General features: G+C 58.5%; 1 protein-coding gene across 1 annotated transcript; it reads left to right on the forward strand.

Moving 5' to 3' along the window:
- Positions 1-1,003: 1,003 nt before the first annotated feature.
- Positions 1,004-15,097, forward strand: ZNF202 (zinc finger protein 202). Its single transcript, XM_056114982.1, has 8 exons — positions 1,004-1,098; positions 1,182-1,288; positions 10,260-10,750; positions 11,333-11,537; positions 11,735-11,823; positions 12,676-12,805; positions 13,228-13,383; positions 14,094-15,097. Exons 3-8 carry the CDS (start codon positions 10,349-10,351, stop codon positions 15,095-15,097), a joined length of 1,986 nt encoding a protein of 661 aa, XP_055970957.1. The 5' UTR covers positions 1,004-1,098; positions 1,182-1,288; positions 10,260-10,348.
- The last annotated feature ends 470 nt before the right edge of the window (positions 15,098-15,567 follow it).

Here is a 15,567-nt window from a genome sequence, read left to right on the forward strand (position 1 = left end):
GCCCCACGTGTTCCGCCCCGCCAGGCCCCGCGCGGCTCGGATCCGGCGGCGCGGCGGCGCGGGCCGGGAGTGGGTGGGGAACGAGCCGGGGCTGGGGAGGAGCTGCCGGCGCTGCAGAGCCGTGAGTCCTGGGCCGGGCCGGTGCTGCGGCGGGGCGAGGAGGAGGGGCCGGAGACCCCGCCCCCAACGCCCGGGGGCGGCGGGGGCTGGGGAGGCGGCGGCGGGGGGCGCCGGGGCCCGACCCCCGGGCGCGCAGGATGCTCGCTTCGCAGCCCCGACTCTCCGCCCGCCCCCGAGGCCTGCAGAAGCGCTGCCCGGATCTCCGGTCGCGACCGAGCCCACCGCCCGGCCCCTGCCCCGGGCCGGGACCCAGGGAGGCGTGGGCTAGGCCCCTGTGAGCCTCAGTCCGGTCTCTGCGGGGGCCCACGATGGCCCCTGCAGACCCCCTGCCCATCCCTCGGCACCTCCGGGCCTCCCTCTCCCCCCACCCAACGCGCCAGGTACACTCACCCTCCGGCTTAGCACCCTCTCTCCAACACCCACGATTGCACCTCCGGCCTGTGGCTTCCCGGCGGCCGACCCCGAGCCTCCCCTGCCAAGCCCCCTCCCCCCACGCCCCACAGCCAGCTGCGCCTCTCTCCCCGACTCAGCTGGCCACCAGCAGACCCTGGGGTTTTGGGGGTTTTTTTGTTTGTTTTTTTGTTTTATTTTGTTTTTTACACGGTTTGACCAAAAGTTTGCTGGTTAGTTGAGCTGCCTGGAGATGCTCCACTCCGGATAGCAATGGGCGTCTTTCCCCAGGCGGTTCTCTTAGGTGGCCCCGGTAGCGCCACCAGCCCAGGCTCTCCAAGAGAGGCCCAGCTTCCAGCTGGGGCTTTTCCCCTGCAGGTGGCAAGCAGGTGATAGCCCACTCCCAGGCCCAGTGAATGCTCATGGAGCCCCCAGACTCCCCTCCCTGCCTCCCCTCCAGCTTTGCCCCTGGGTTTCGATGCACACAGGAGACGGGTGGCCGGCAGAGGCCGTGACAGTGGTCATTTAGAGCGGTGGCCACTGTCTTGGGTCACTTTCTGCACAGTCGCCCACTCTCCAGCTAAGCTGGTGGGCAGGGGCGGAGGGAAGAGGGAATTTCCGCCTCTGAGGACGGGAGCTGGGATTGACCATCTTTCCCCTCTCTCCTCCAGCCCTGCCCCTTTGCTCTCTGTAGTGTATTGCAGTAGACAGTCATTGCAAGGGCACTGCGAGGGTCACTGCCATGTGAGACTCGGGCACTCCAGACTGGGCACATGAGGTAAGTCAGACTCCCCACAAAGTCCGGCGTTGCCCTGGCGCGGCGTGCGCTGGGCATAGACTCTCCTTTCTGCAAACCCTCCCTTCAGGTGCCTGGCACCAAGAAGCCGGGCGCTCTTGGCCCAAACCCCAGACTCGCTTCCTTTTCTCCAGGTAGTCCTCCACCTGGCCGCCCATGCCCAGCCCCTGAGTAGCCTTGTGGGCCAGATGGCCTGGCCACCCACAGAGCTGTCGGTGATCGTTCTGGGCCGAGGTTTGAGCATGGGCATTTTTTTCTGACGAGTACGTTCTCAGGCACTTTGTTCTGAGTCTGGGTTTCTCACTTTGACAACCGCCACCTTAGGCCAGACCTCGTTGACCATGCACAGTGCTTTGGGGGTCAGAAGGTACCTCCCGTGGGAGGAGCAAGAGATGTGGAGGGAAATCGGCCACCCAGAGCCACGTTCCTGAGTGTCGCGTGGAGCGTGTGCTTTAAGGAAGCTCAGTGAGCCGCCTGGCGTCAAGCACATCTGGAGCTGCACCCGCATACCCCAGGGTCCAGAGTAGAGCCCTGTCCCCACCCCCCGCAGCCTCGCCACACTGTCATCCACCACATCAAAGGTGTTTCCTTTCCGCTCTGCTTATATGAAAATACTGTGGCCTCCCCAAGCAGTGCTTGGGGGCCGCCAATTAGTCGAGCAGTGCCTGGAGGCCACTGGGGCCAGGGGTGTTGGGGGTGAAAAGGTGCCTTGTCTGTGTGTGCTCCCCCCCACCCCCTGCCCCGGCCCTTGGGGTGGCTCCCTGGGCCCACCCTCATTTCTGAATTCCTCTGCTAGGAGTTCTGGGGTGGAGAGAGCAAAGAGCTTGCACCCCCATTCTGGGTTCTTGCTATGACACTGCATCGGATGATCTCTGAGCTCAGCCGTAAAGCCAGCTTGCCGGAAACATGCTTGTTTCCACTTTCTGTGCCCTGAGCCGTGGGGACACTGTGGCGCAGAGCAGGGACGGGGAGCCATTGGATTCCGTGTGCCGGGTTTGACCACCCAGAGTTCCGGGCGCCTAGGGATCTGCATTCAGGGTTGCCACCCGGGTTCACTACCTTCTGTTGGACCAAGCACCTCTTCCAGTGAAACAAGTGGAGAGTGTCTGCTCTTCAGGGTGGGCTCCCAGAGAGACTGCAGACAGTGCTCACCACGAAAGGGGCTTCCTGGCGCAATCTGACACTCCCAAGGAGGCCGGGGTCTGATCTTCCATCTCCTCACGTGTGAGGAAGGAGTCGAGTGCCAAGCAGGGAGGAGGCCGACAATGCTAACTGCAAAACCAAAACGGGAGTTCTGACTTGACCGTGCTTTTAGGCCTGCCGCAGGCTTGGGTCACCCCTGCCAGTATGCTTTGAGATCACATTCAGGGCCCGAGCTGTAGCACAGCGGGAAAGACTCTTACCTTGCACGCAGCCAGCCTGGCGCTTTGCCCCCCAGCACCCCAGATGGTCCCCCAAGCCTGCTGGGAGTGGTCCCGGCACCAAAGCAAATCCAGCCAAGTCTGCTGAGCTCCATGGCTGTCCCGCTCCCTCCTTGGGCTAAGTGATGGGCTTGAGGACCACCCTTTTTCTACTTCAGATTAGTAAACTGAGGCGCACAGATTGAGCCCATCGTTTTGTCCGGTAGCCTCACTTCCTACTGGACAGTAACCAACGCGATCCTGGGTGATCATTATAGTCCAGCCGCCAGGCCCCCTGCGCACTCTGGTATATCTCGTAGTTCAGGCGCTCAGGGGAGCCGCATGTCCAGGGGCCTCTCAGAGCCCAGCCTTTATAGCCGGACCTGCCGAAACAGCCTTGAGTTTTCAAAAGCTGTTCCAGCCCACACCCAGCAACAGAAACGCCCTGGTCTCTGGGAGGTGCTGGGGGCCTGTCCCAGAACACTGACCGGAGCAGGGCTGCCTGGGTAGGCACCCGTGCCCATAGCTCGGGGAGGAGCGTCATGCAGAAATACGGAGCGAGTTGTCTGGAGTCTCTTGCAGCTTTGTGTCTGCCTTTGTTTTCCTCAGCGTCTTTATGGCCACGGTAGGTCTCCATCCTAACCGTTACAGAGTCTGTGCGTCTCAGGTGTCGAGAAAGGAAAACAGTGATGCTCTGCCCTTCCAGGTTCTAGGCTGAGACCCCCTTGAATTACAGAGATTAATCAGAGAAAACATGGAAAGGCTTACGTTGGTGCTGGAGTTCCACAAAGCTCTTAGTGCAAAGAAATGATCCCAACATGTTTTTCTAGACCCTTTTAGACAAATCATAAGTTTTAAAGACGTGACAAAAGAATTTGGGCTACTAGTAGTGAAATGACCAAGGTATTAGAGCACCTTGCCAGCCCACTTTCTCTGGGAGTGGGACAGAGTTCTCAACAGGAGAGCTCATTTGTGCTCTCTCTCTCTCTCTCTCTCTCTCTCTCTCTCTCCCCCCCCCCTTCCTCCCTCCCTCCCTCCCTTCCTCCCCTTTTGCCATTACAGGGCAAGGGTGTGTGTGTGTGGGTGTGTGTTGGGGTAGGGCTCATGTTTGATCACTGTCCTGCAGTGACCAGGATTCCCTGGTGTGTTTGGGACCTATAGCTGTCCCCCTGGCTGATAGATGAAGGAACAGGTCCACAGGCTGATAACCAGTGGTGACTTTATTCAAATCAACCATGATTATTAGAGAAACTGGAGGGTTAGGGGACAGCAGCTACACATAGGGGTTGTTGGGATCAGCATAAACATAAAAAGTGCCTCTTTAGGGGAAAAATCTAGGCGATCCGCCCAGGGGCAGAATTCCCTCGCCCAGGGGCAGAATTCCCTCGAGGGGCATATTGCTTCTCCTTTCCTTTAAACTATCATATTAAATTTACTTCTTATTTCTAGTCATTTTGTGTAAACACAGTAAGATATAGACTATCTAGACCCTAGATTAAGCTTAAAATGAAATCTCTGGACTGGTGGTAAAGGGTGACTCTTCCTGGGGACATCTCGCTGTATTTCCCAGACTGCCATCCTCAGGCCAAGTTAGCTTTCCCTAACCCCTGCAGGGCCCTTTTCAGTTACTTGTTTTTGAGTCACGAGAGTTTGTTCCATGACCGTGCTCTTAACCTACGATATTTTGTGTAGCCTTTAGGTTGCCCAATATTGAAGTGAAAATAGCTACGGCTTGGTGGGACCCACCTTTTGGGGTGTAAGGAACTAAAAGGGCAGCTGAGGCTTAAGTAAATATGATGGATACTCAGGAGTTAATGTTTTTCAGAGTCAGTTAACTCCCGTATTACAAAAGCATAGCATTAACTGTCTTCCTGTATCTATACAAAAGGGACATTGCTCTAAAATCGAAGTATGCGAAAGGGCATAAAGGAACGAGAAAAGCAAATATTTCACTTACGTATACAAAATCCAGAGCCATCAGAAGGTCTGACTTTCTAAGTCACCTGTCTGATTTGGAGATATTTGTGACTAACGGGAAGAACACCAGAAGGAGAGGTTAAAGAGACAAGGGTCGCCTGTGTCCCCAGGAGCACTGTAGAGGGAGTGATTCAGCATAAGCTCTGAAAAAGAAAGGACAACCCAACATTAAGCTTAAGATGCTTGGAACATGATCCAACAGCCCATACCCAGCAGTATTCAGGGAACCCTGTGGGACACCAGCAGGCGCCCTCCTGCCTTCCTGTCTCCGGCCCCATGTTTATATGGCAGCCCCCACTGGCCTCCCTGCACCCCCTTTATGGACTTAACCTGTCCTCAAGTGTCTTTCTTTCTGCCCCTTCTCTACACCTCTCTGTAAACCTTTTATAATAAACATTCAGCCACTTGTCCCTTTGCTATGCAAATGAGCATTGGCTCGCACAAAGGGAGAAAGTTGAAGTGGCCAAGTAAATGGCGTATAAACACAGTCTGAGGCCAGCCGTGGTGTGTGGAGGCCAGCAGACTGAATGCACTTTATTTCTTTGTGCTTTTGAGCTCAGTTTCTGAGGGATTCCTAAGTGGACTAGATGGGCTTGTCTCAGAGGCCTCTTTTCCTGCGCTGGGAGGAGGGCTGGTGGAAGTGGGAGCCTTGCTAAAAGGGCTTTTGGCAGGAGCACGTCCCCGTAAGGTCCCCTCCCAGCTCCGTTCCAAGGATCTGACTTAATTTGTAAGTGCCTTCCTACCGGTATTCTTCCTTTGGTTTAACACTTCGCATGTGATAATAGAGCAATGAGCAGTTAATATTTTTCCTGTGTATTTCATTCCGATTAAATCAAGGGTAGTTTCTCATCATTCAAATCCTGCCTTCTCAGAAGGACTTAAAGCAGCTGGAAGGAAAGAACATAATAAATTGCGCATTTCCCCGAGACCAGGCTTTGCGCTACTCTGTTCACTCCCTAAAACCCGAGGCAGGTAATACTCGGAGAATGGGACTGTGGCTGAGGGCTGCTCCACGGCTGCTGGAGGAGACTGATCTGAAATGATCAGCCCCAAAGCCACAGCGGGTGACCGTGCGGCGGAGGAGGGCACACAGACACCAGGGGCGGGAGAAGGGACTGGTGCGTCTTTCCATAACAGGGGCGTGCTGGGAAGGGCAGCTCACAACTTTAAGAGTGCTGGAGTTTCTCTTCTGGAGCAGAGGAACTGGTGCAGGGCTGGGTAGCCTCGAAAGTGATCAGACTCAAGGGTCCCAGGCACGCTGGACTGCGTTTGGGAAACAGACGGGCGGAGAGAGAAAGGAACAGAAACTGGCTAGCCAGAATCATCAGGTGCATGCTTTTTTCTTCCAAAGGAGAATCATTTGCGGCAAAATAGGGTGCCATCCCTTTTTCAGGTGAATGGCATAGGGTGTGGACGGAGCCACATCAGGGGGCAGAGATGTGGCTGCCAACCCTTGGTTCAGCAAGATCACCCCCACTGTAATGTTTCCAGGTAATGGACCAAATCACTTTTCATTTTTACGATTTTCTATTTTGGGGGGGGGGGGGGGGTGTCACACCTGGCAGTGCTCAGGGGTTCCTCCTGGCTCTGCACTCAGGAATTACGCCTGGTGGTGCTCATGGGGACCATATGGGATGCTGGAAATCGAACCCAGGTTGGCCTCGTGCAAGGCAAACACGCCCTACCCACTTGCTATTGCTCCTGCCCCGGTTTCCTATTATCCTTGAGAGTTTGAGTTCTCTGGCCCAGGGTACGTGCAGAGGAGGGGACCAGAGAAGAGTCTTCGCCTTCCCACACCCTCCCCGGTCCTCCCAAGGGAGCTGCGGGACTTCGGGAGCATCTCTGCTCCCTGACATGGCTCCATCCACACTGTCTGCCCCCCACCCCGCACTCTGCCTGGCCTCACGTGCTATCCAGAATGCATTTGGCTTTCCCCCACCCCTCCAGACTCTTCCTGAGACAGGTAGCAGAAAAGGGAAGGGTGAGCCTCAGGACAGGTCCTTCGAGCTGGCCCCGCTCACCCGGCCCAGCCTCCGACTCCCAGTCTCCCAGCCCAGTGCCAGGGCAGATGCACAACACAGTAGAGCCCACCGGCCCCCGATCTCAGCAACTCCGGCGAGTTAGGAAAGGGCTGGTCTGCGGGGCCCGGGCTTTCTTGAGGCTCCCTGTACGTGCTCTTCTGTGGGCTGTGGGGCAAAGCTGGGCTGGTCTGTCTTGACTCTATCCTCTAAGTGAGTTCCTGGCCTCTCCCCCACCCACCCCCACCGAGTCTCTGCCTTCAGCCCACCATGCCATCGTTCCCGTGCATCTCACATTCCTGGGCTGTGAGAGTAAGCATAAACACAAAGCCAGCCCCCAAAGTCTGATCTTGGTTCCGGAAGCACATTTAAAAGCAGGTGGGGAGGGCCGGAATGATGATAGTGATAGTGCCGCGGGTAGCGCATTTGCCTTGCACGCAGCCAACCCCAGCTTCAATCCCCAGATCCCATAGGGTCCCCCCAAACACCGCCAGGAGTAATTCCTGAGTGCAGAGCCAGGAGGAACCCCTGAGCATTGCCGGGTGTGCTCCCGTTCCCCCCCCCCCCAAAAAAGAGCAGGTTGGCTGTGGCTGCAGTGAGGTTCTTGGTGCTCTGTAGCGTTGGTGTGGAGTGACTCCCGTCCCCCTGATCCCTTCCCAGCCGCCTTCTCTCGCCTCCCTGTGGTGGGGTGGCGCCGACTGAGAAGCTTCCTCTGGATGCATGATCGCTATTGTAGTTGCATTAAATTTTTTGAGATCTGATTTGTGCTTATTCAACTTCTTCAAATCTGCAAAGGGCTGTGATTGGCCTGTCACTGTCCTGGGGTGTTGTATAGCCCCAGAGTTGTGGTGCAGAGTGACTGCAGAGGTGCAGAGTTGTGGCCGAGTGACTGCAGGGACCACTGAATATTGTCTGTCTCCGGCCAAGCAGTCAGTAGTAGTGGGGGTTGGGGGGGCACGGTCATTTAATTCATTTGGCCAGCACAGGAATCCTGGTGTCTGTTCTGGAGCAAGATTGGAAAGTACCCAGTTGTATTTCACGGACCTGTGGCGTGGTAGGCACTGAGCTGGGGATGGGCTGCGCAGTACCACCCCAGAGCCCGACAGCCAACAGCAGAGCCGCGCACTGTGAGGTGGGGGTGTAAGTCCCTATGGGAACACAGATGATGGAGGGAGGAGAGAGGGTAGGGAGGGTCTTGTGCACAGCCAGGCTCAGAGCCCCGATCACCGGTTTTCCTGAAAGGAGTGGGCAGCTTGTGTGTATGTGTGTTCGTGTGTGTGTGTGTGTGTGTGTGTGTGTGTGTGTGTGTGTGTTTGTGCGCACACCATACCCTGCAGTGCTCAGGGATCACTTCTGACTTGGCTCTGGGGACCCTGTGGTGGGATTTGTGCAAGGACAGCCCCTTCCCCGCTGTTCTGTGTCCAGCCACTTAGCTGGTTTCTGTGGAGAGGCCCTGTCAGGCCACCCCATGGTCGAACGGGAGCTGCTCTCTTGGATGGCCCTGAGCAGTAGGCTGGCACCTGGACAAATGCTGTATTCCAGGATTGCCCGGGAAAGAGAAAACAGTGTCCTGGGACCACTCTCGGGATCCCAGACCCTAAGGGCTTAAGAAAACAGCAGGAGAAGCCTAGACCCAGGGAGGGACCTTTGTGTGGGGAGGGACGTGTTCACGCAGGAGAGGACAGGAGATAAAAGAGGGAGGAAGGAGAGGCTGGGAGCATGTGTCAAGTTTGCATGCTGCCCTCCTGAGTAACGCATTGCAGCACCGTCTGACGTGGAGGAGTCAGCCTCGCTGGCGTTGGGGGTGGGGGGTCTGTACCCAGAAACCCGATACAGAGGATCAACTTGAAGTTCTACCAGGAGTTTCCACTGCCCGGCGGGGTGGGGGGGGGGGGGGGCTCGGCATCCGTAAGCCCTGTGGTCCAGGGGTCTGTGTTGTTCACACAGGAAGGCAAGAGTAATGATCTGGGGTTGATGGACGATCCGTGAAGAGGGCGCCTCTCTGAGATTCTCGAGTAAATGGGGGTGAGCTCAGTTCATCCGGTGGGGTTCTGGCCACCGTGACAAGGAAGGAGAGGCTGCACTTCTAGAGGGACGTTACTAGCTGTGTGCGTGCGTGCGTGCGTGTGTGTGTGTGTGTGTGAGAGAGAGAGAGAGAGAGCGAGCGCAGTCATGGGAGGCGGGTAGAAGGAAGGGCCTTGGTAAGATGGGTGAAGGACCACCTATCTGGGGTGCTGCTGGGACTCACTGGAGCTGCATGAGGGGGGAATAGGTCCCAGGACATGAAGCAATCTCTCAAGGGCTGAGTGGTAAGAACTTGATGTGCCATGTTGAAAGTTTTGGACCTGACTTCACAGACATCCTTTCTAAATTCTGAGTGGTGCTGGACCAGAGAGATGGTCCAGGGATTAAGGCTCTGGTAGCTAACCTGAGCCCTGCACGGTCCTCTGAGCACTGTCATGTATGGCCCCACCCTGCCCCCAATAAAATGAAATTGACTGAGTGCTGAGTGGTGTAGTTGGAATTACAGGCATGTAACGATCAGTGTTGGGTCATGCTCTGAGCATCTCACAGTGCTGCCCCTGGTCCTCACAGTTGCACTGGTAGCTGGACCCCCCACTCCTCTGTTCTTGTAATGGAATATAAGGACCTGGTCCTGCCTGCGATGGGTTTGGAAAAAAACATGTAGCTTGTAGTAGCATTCCCTACAGTAGCCCCCTGTAGCATTCCCAAAGATACTGTTGCAGAGAGAACAGGCCAGGTAACCAGCAGCTCTGGGATACTATGTTTCCCCAGATGGCCCACAGCAACTGTGTCCTTCTCTGACTCGGAAGTGCCCTTAGCAGTTGGGGGGGCTGAGATCCCCTGAGCAGGCAGCAGAGAGCCGCAGAGGCGATGCTGGTTTTACCAGGGCTCATGGTATGGAATCCAGCAGGTCAAAGTTGAGACTTCGAACCAGGGCTGATGGAGGCAGAGGCATGGGTGGGAGTAGCGTGTTTATTTCTGCACACTGGAATCTCCATCTCAGGCAGTCGCAGGTTACAAATCTCTAGACGAGCCTGCTTAAAAATACTTCAGAAGAGCAAGGTTGCTTGGGGTGGGGGTGGGGGGCTCTGTTTCCTTGCTGTTACCTCATCTGCTCCTTCCCTCAAGCCTCCCCAACACACACACACTCACACTCACACTCACACACACACACACTGGCAGAAGGACTTGCAGTTGAATGGGGCTTCTCTAAGAGCCTCCAGTCCCGTTGACATCTCGCTCAGAGTGTGGTCTGAGGGAGTGATCTTAGTGGTCTCTGAGTTTGCTCTCTAGCCATTTCCCTTTTGGTGCACCAAGTTCTTGCAAATGCAAGAACGGTGGTGGTTTTGTGTGCTGTGAGCTGCCCTGGGGACGTGGGGTGATCCTGGTTGGCCCCGACTTCGGGGGCATGGTTGGCTCTGCTCTGCGACTTCATAGCTCGAAAACCAGTTCCCCCTAGGGACTGAGCTAGGAATTGGCAGCGCCCAGCTTCCTTCCCATCCAGACCAAGGTTTATCTCTCCTCGCTCTGCAGGTCCCTTGGGAGAGACTCCTGGAGGTGCCCGGTCGAGCCTGGGCGCTGGCGTGAGCTCTAGATGGTGTGAGCCAGCCCAGAGCCAGAAAATGGCCAGAGCCTTGGAGGCGGACGAGCAGGGTCTTTGGGACGAGGAGGGAATTCTGACAGTGAAGCTGGAGGAGGACGTCAGCTGCCGGCCCGAGTCCATCCTGCCCGCGGACGACCCGGTGCTTGAGACCTCGCACCAGAACTTCCGGTGCTTCCGCTACCAGGAGGCCGCCAGCCCGCGCGAAGCCCTGGTCCGGCTGCGGGAACTCTGCCATCAGTGGCTGCGGCCGGAGAGGCGGACAAAGGAGCAGATCCTGGAGCTGCTGGTGCTGGAGCAGTTCCTCACGGTCCTGCCCGGGGACTTGCAGCGCTGGGTGCGAGGCCAGCGGCCCGAGAGCGGCGAGGAGGCCGTGACACTGGTGGAGGGTTTGCAGAGACAGCCCAGGAGACCAAGGCGGTGGGTGAGGAGGGGGAGTCCTGCTCTGTGTGACGTGGAGGGGAACTCTGCGGCAGGATGGAGCGGGGTGGGGTCCAGGGGCCCCCCGAAGTCCCTTGACATCCGCTCGGCCCAGCCTTGGCGTGAGCCTGTGTATCCAAGCCAGGCGGACAGGACGTGTGTGTGTGTGTGTGTGTGTGTGTGTGTGTGTGTGTGTGTGTGTGTGTGTGTATGTGACAGAGATGTATGTGTATGAAAGGCACGTGTGAGAGATGTGTATGCATGCGTGTGTGTATTCTGAAACACCTGCATGGGACCAGTTTCCGGGCTCTGGGTCCGCAGGGATCCTGTGGTTTTGGTTTTTCCCTTTGGATCTAGACCCTCCCGTTTGGGGGATTTTTGTCACAGATGCCCTCCTCTGGGGCAAAACGGGGAGCAGAGATCAAGGGGAGCCATGAGGGGCCTAGGGCATCATGTCAGGGTGACCCCTCCTGTCCCTTCCCTCCCATCCTCCCAGCCCCGGCAGCTGCCACTAGAAAGCTGAGTCCCGGTGACAGCCCAGACCCCTCCTGACGCCATGGTGACGGGAAGTTGGACTTGTTCCCAGGTGACTGTCCATGTTCACGGCCAGGAAGTCCTGTCTGAGGAAACGGTGCCTCCAGGAGCAGAGCCCACGGCCCCGAGGGAGCTGATGAACTCTCCGCAGACCGTGGCCGAGGAGTCCCCGGAGCTCGCTGCCCGGTCCCCGACTCTGAGCCCAGAGGAGCCCAGCCTGGACCATGACCCGGAGCCGCAGCCTGCGCAGGAGAGCGGTGGGGAGCCTGAGCAGAAAGACAGGGTCCCTGTGCTGGGGAGAGAGTGCCCCAGAGCTGGGGGGGTGGGGGGGGTTGTCCCGCAGCAGGGGTTCCCGCACTGCTCCTGGCCGCTTCCTATCAGTGACGGCAGGACTGGCTCTCTGCCCTTTTCGGGTACGCAGGGCCCACTGCTCATCTCTGCCTTCTCTTCTCAGAGGTTCCTGTGCCCCAGACCCCTGACCCTCCTGAGGAGAAGAACACGGGAAATCCAGAAATGGTGGCACTGCTCACTGCGCTCTCCCAGGTGCACCCCCACTTCCTCTGCCAGAAAGACCCCCTGGGCACTGCTAGCACCAACCTGCACACACACACACACACACACACACACACACACACACACGCAGACAGGACACGGGCGTGCCCCTGGCCAGCCCAGCCCCTAGCTGGGTCCCCACGGGCACGTGTGCTAGCTCTAGCTCCTCTCTGACCGCTGAGCACAAGGCCCAGAGAATGGGACCATCTGCCATCCGGCACAGCTTAAGCTCAGTCGCTACCAGAATGATTGTACTGAGGATTCTGAAGGCGGGTGGGTCCCAGTGCTCCCGGGACATCGTCAGGAAGACCAGGCTAAGCGAGTCAAGAGGAGAGGCAGGAACACCTTCCGGATGTAGCTTGGCTCAGCCGAACTGAAAGGTCTCCTGGGGTGTGAGCCGACTGGTTGGGGTGAGGAGTGCGTCCCAGAAAGAGGAACACAGCAGAAGCACCGGTCTGCGGCCCATCAGAGCACAAACCGGATGAGAACTTGTGTTATATTTGAAACAGCATCTTCAGGAATAAGGGAACATGGGCAGGAGCCATAGTACAAGCGGGGAAGGTGTTTGCCTTGCATGCGGCCTGCCCGGGTCAGTCCCTGGCATTCCATAGGGTTCCCCGAGCACTGCCAGGAGTAACTTACCCCTGAGCATCACCAGGTGTGTCCAAAAAAATAATAATAATAAGGAGCTCACAGAGGCTGGTGTGGAGGGAAAGTGGTGGCTGAAGGACTCGGCTGGGAGGAGTCTGGGATGGCCCCGAGCATCCTGCCTGAGGCCCTCGTCTCTGACCCTGATTAGTGCATTCCATAGCCCAAGAGGGTTGACTCCTTGTGTCATTTCAGGGATTGGTGACTTTCAAGGACGTGGCTGTCTGCTTCTCCCAGGACCAGTGGAGTGACCTGGACCCAGCGCAGACAGAGTTCTATGGAGAGTATGTCTTGGAAGAAGACTGTGGCATCGTGGTCTCCCTGTGTAAGGAATTTCTAGTGTTTCTAAAGAGAGCGGGGTTTTTTTTTCCCCCCTGTTGGAAATGTGCAGGGTTTGTGATTCTCAGGGTGTCTGTCTCACACGTCGCTTGCACCTGTGGGTGAGACTGAAATTTGCTGACAAAGATGAGTCCTTCCGGGTGAAAGGGGAAAGAAATGCTCAGAGGGGTTGGGCACATCCAGTCAGAAAATGAAGTTAAAATATTACCACTCTGGCGTATCTGAAGTACACGTGTGAGTCTGGAAAGCAGCAGTCAAGTTGAAATAACTGTCTGTAACTGTGGAGAAAGGGGACCGAGGAACAGCGGTCCCATTTCAGTGTCGGGGAGCTCAGAACAAAGATGTGCCCTCCAGCTACCAAACAAAACTGCAGCCAGCCTGACATCCTGTTTCCCTTCTCTCGAGCAGCATTCCCAATCCCCAGGCTGGAGGAGTTCCCCCACTTCCGAGAAGATGAGCCTGTGGTTCCTGAGACCCCTGATACTCTCGGGCCTCCAGATGCTCATGGGCCTCCAGATGCTCCCGAGCCTCCAGAGCCAGAAATCCTGAGTTTCACCTACACGGGTGAGGGGCGTCCCCTGGCGGGCCCTTTCTCCCTGGGGATTGCCTGAACCCCGAGTCCTTCCCTCCCGCCCTCCGCCACTTGCCAGCCCAGCAGTTGTTTGGCAGGAACCGGCCGTGCCTGGGCTCTTTTCTAAGCGGCTCGCCAAAATCTCCCCATGTGAAGTGATGACAGCATGTGTCCACACGAGGGTGTGGCATCAGCATTAGATGATGGCCAGGAAGGGTGTCCCCGTCGATGGGTTTTCTCCTTCCCATCCCCAGCGATTAGGAAGTCAAGGAATCTCTTGAGAGCCGTAGGAAGCCATGTTTTCCCCGCTCGGACCCCCAGGATACCCCGAAGGAAGCCCCAGTGAAAGTCACATCAGTGGGGAGCTATGGTGTGAGACCAGGGGGCAGGCTGGTGGGCTGGGGGACCACGATCGGGAGAGGGTTGAGTATGATGGGGCTGGACACCTCAGCTCTCGCTCTCCCGGGGCCCCTCAGACCACCTGTTGGCCACAGAGGTCCAGAGGCAGCCTCACTGGAGAACTACCCCACACAGCTGGGTTGGGGGCAGGGGGTGGGGCCTTTGGGGGAGGGAGGTGAGAGCATCGGTGGTATTGGGCTTCTGCGTCGGAGAAACCGTTACTGACGGCATCATGAAGCACAGACGCCTGGGTCGGTTCTGGAGAACGCCAACCCCGGGCCCTGCCTCTGTGCTCTCTCCCCAGGAGACAGGAGCGAGGAGGAAGAGTGCGCCGAGGCAGTGGCCGTAGGCGGTGAGCGTCTCTGCCGGCCCGCGCTGGGCAGCCCCGAGGTACACCAGACTCCGGACTGGGAGATCGTCTTTGAGGATGACTCCGAGAGACCTGGCGAGAGGAGGGTGGCGGCCAGCCTGCCCCCAGCCAACAGCCTGCCCCCGGCCAACAGCCTGCTGGGCCTGTGCGAGCCGACACCCCTGCCGCTGCTGGCGCGCCACCACGACTGCCCCGTGTGCGGCAAGAGCTTCACCTGCAACTCGCACCTGGTGCGGCACCTGCGGACGCACACGGGCGAGAAGCCCTACCAGTGTCCGGAGTGCGGCAAGAGCTACACCCGCAGCTCGCACCTGTCCCGCCACCAGAAGGTGCACAGGCTCGCCGCGGCCGCCAGGGACCCCCCGGACCAGAAGGAGCTCGAGGACGCGGCGTCCCTCGCCCGCCCCGAGAAGACGCCCACCGTGGACAAGCCGTACCGCTGCGAGGCCTGCGGCAAGCACTTCCGCTGGACCTCGGACCTGGTCCGGCACCGGCGGACGCACACGGGCGAGAAGCCCTTCTTCTGCACCATCTGCGGCAAGAACTTCAGCCAGAAGTCGGTGCTGACCACGCACCTGCGCATCCACCTGGGCGGCCGGCCCTACCTGTGCGGCGAGTGCGGCGCCGACTTCAGCGAGCACCGGCGCTACCTGGCGCACCGCAGGACGCACGCCCCCGACGACCTGTACGTGTGCCGCGAGTGCGGCCGCTGCTTCACCCACAGCGCCGCCTACTCCAAGCACGTGCGCAGCCACGCCACCGGGCGGCCCTGCCGCTGCTCCGAGTGCGGCAAGTGCTTCAGCCGCCGCGACCACCTGGTGCGCCACCAGCGCACGCACACGGGCGAGAAGCCCTTCACCTGCCCCACCTGCGGGAAGAGCTTCAGCCGGGGCTACCACCTCATCCGGCACCAGCGGACCCACTCCGAGAAGACCTAGCAGGGCCGCAGGCTTTCCCCCACCCCCGGCCGAGGGCCTGGCCACAGCTGCTCCCGCGCTGCTCGGAACTCCGGGGCGGACCTGCCGGGGCTTCCCACCGGGGGTGCGGAGCTGAGGCGGTGCTGGGGACGGTCTCCCCCACTTTTCCTCGAAGACTTGAACAGCCTCGTGTTTCCCGCGGCCCAGGGCCGTCCCGCCTGGCCCCCATGTCCAAGTACATGGCCCTGAGCGGCCGGGAGAGCCACGGAGCTTCCTGCACTGTACCCTGCACTGGGCCACGGGCGTGTCTGAAGGGTGTAGTGTCTGAGGCTGCTGCTCCGGGACGTGGCCGGTGGCACCTGCCCCCTGGTAACAGCGTGGGGGTGCACAGGGAGGCCGGCCGGTGCCCCTTCCCCGTGGGGGCTCCCACTGGAACACTCGCGCCTTCTGCCTCCCCACCTCTGCCAACCGTCTTGCTTCTGCCCGCCGTG

The sequence above is a fragment of the Sorex fumeus genome, unplaced genomic scaffold (genome assembly GCF_029834395.1).
Source record: "Sorex fumeus unplaced genomic scaffold, SorFum_2.1 ptg000028l, whole genome shotgun sequence".
Taxonomy (NCBI): Eukaryota; Metazoa; Chordata; class Mammalia; order Eulipotyphla; family Soricidae; genus Sorex; species Sorex fumeus.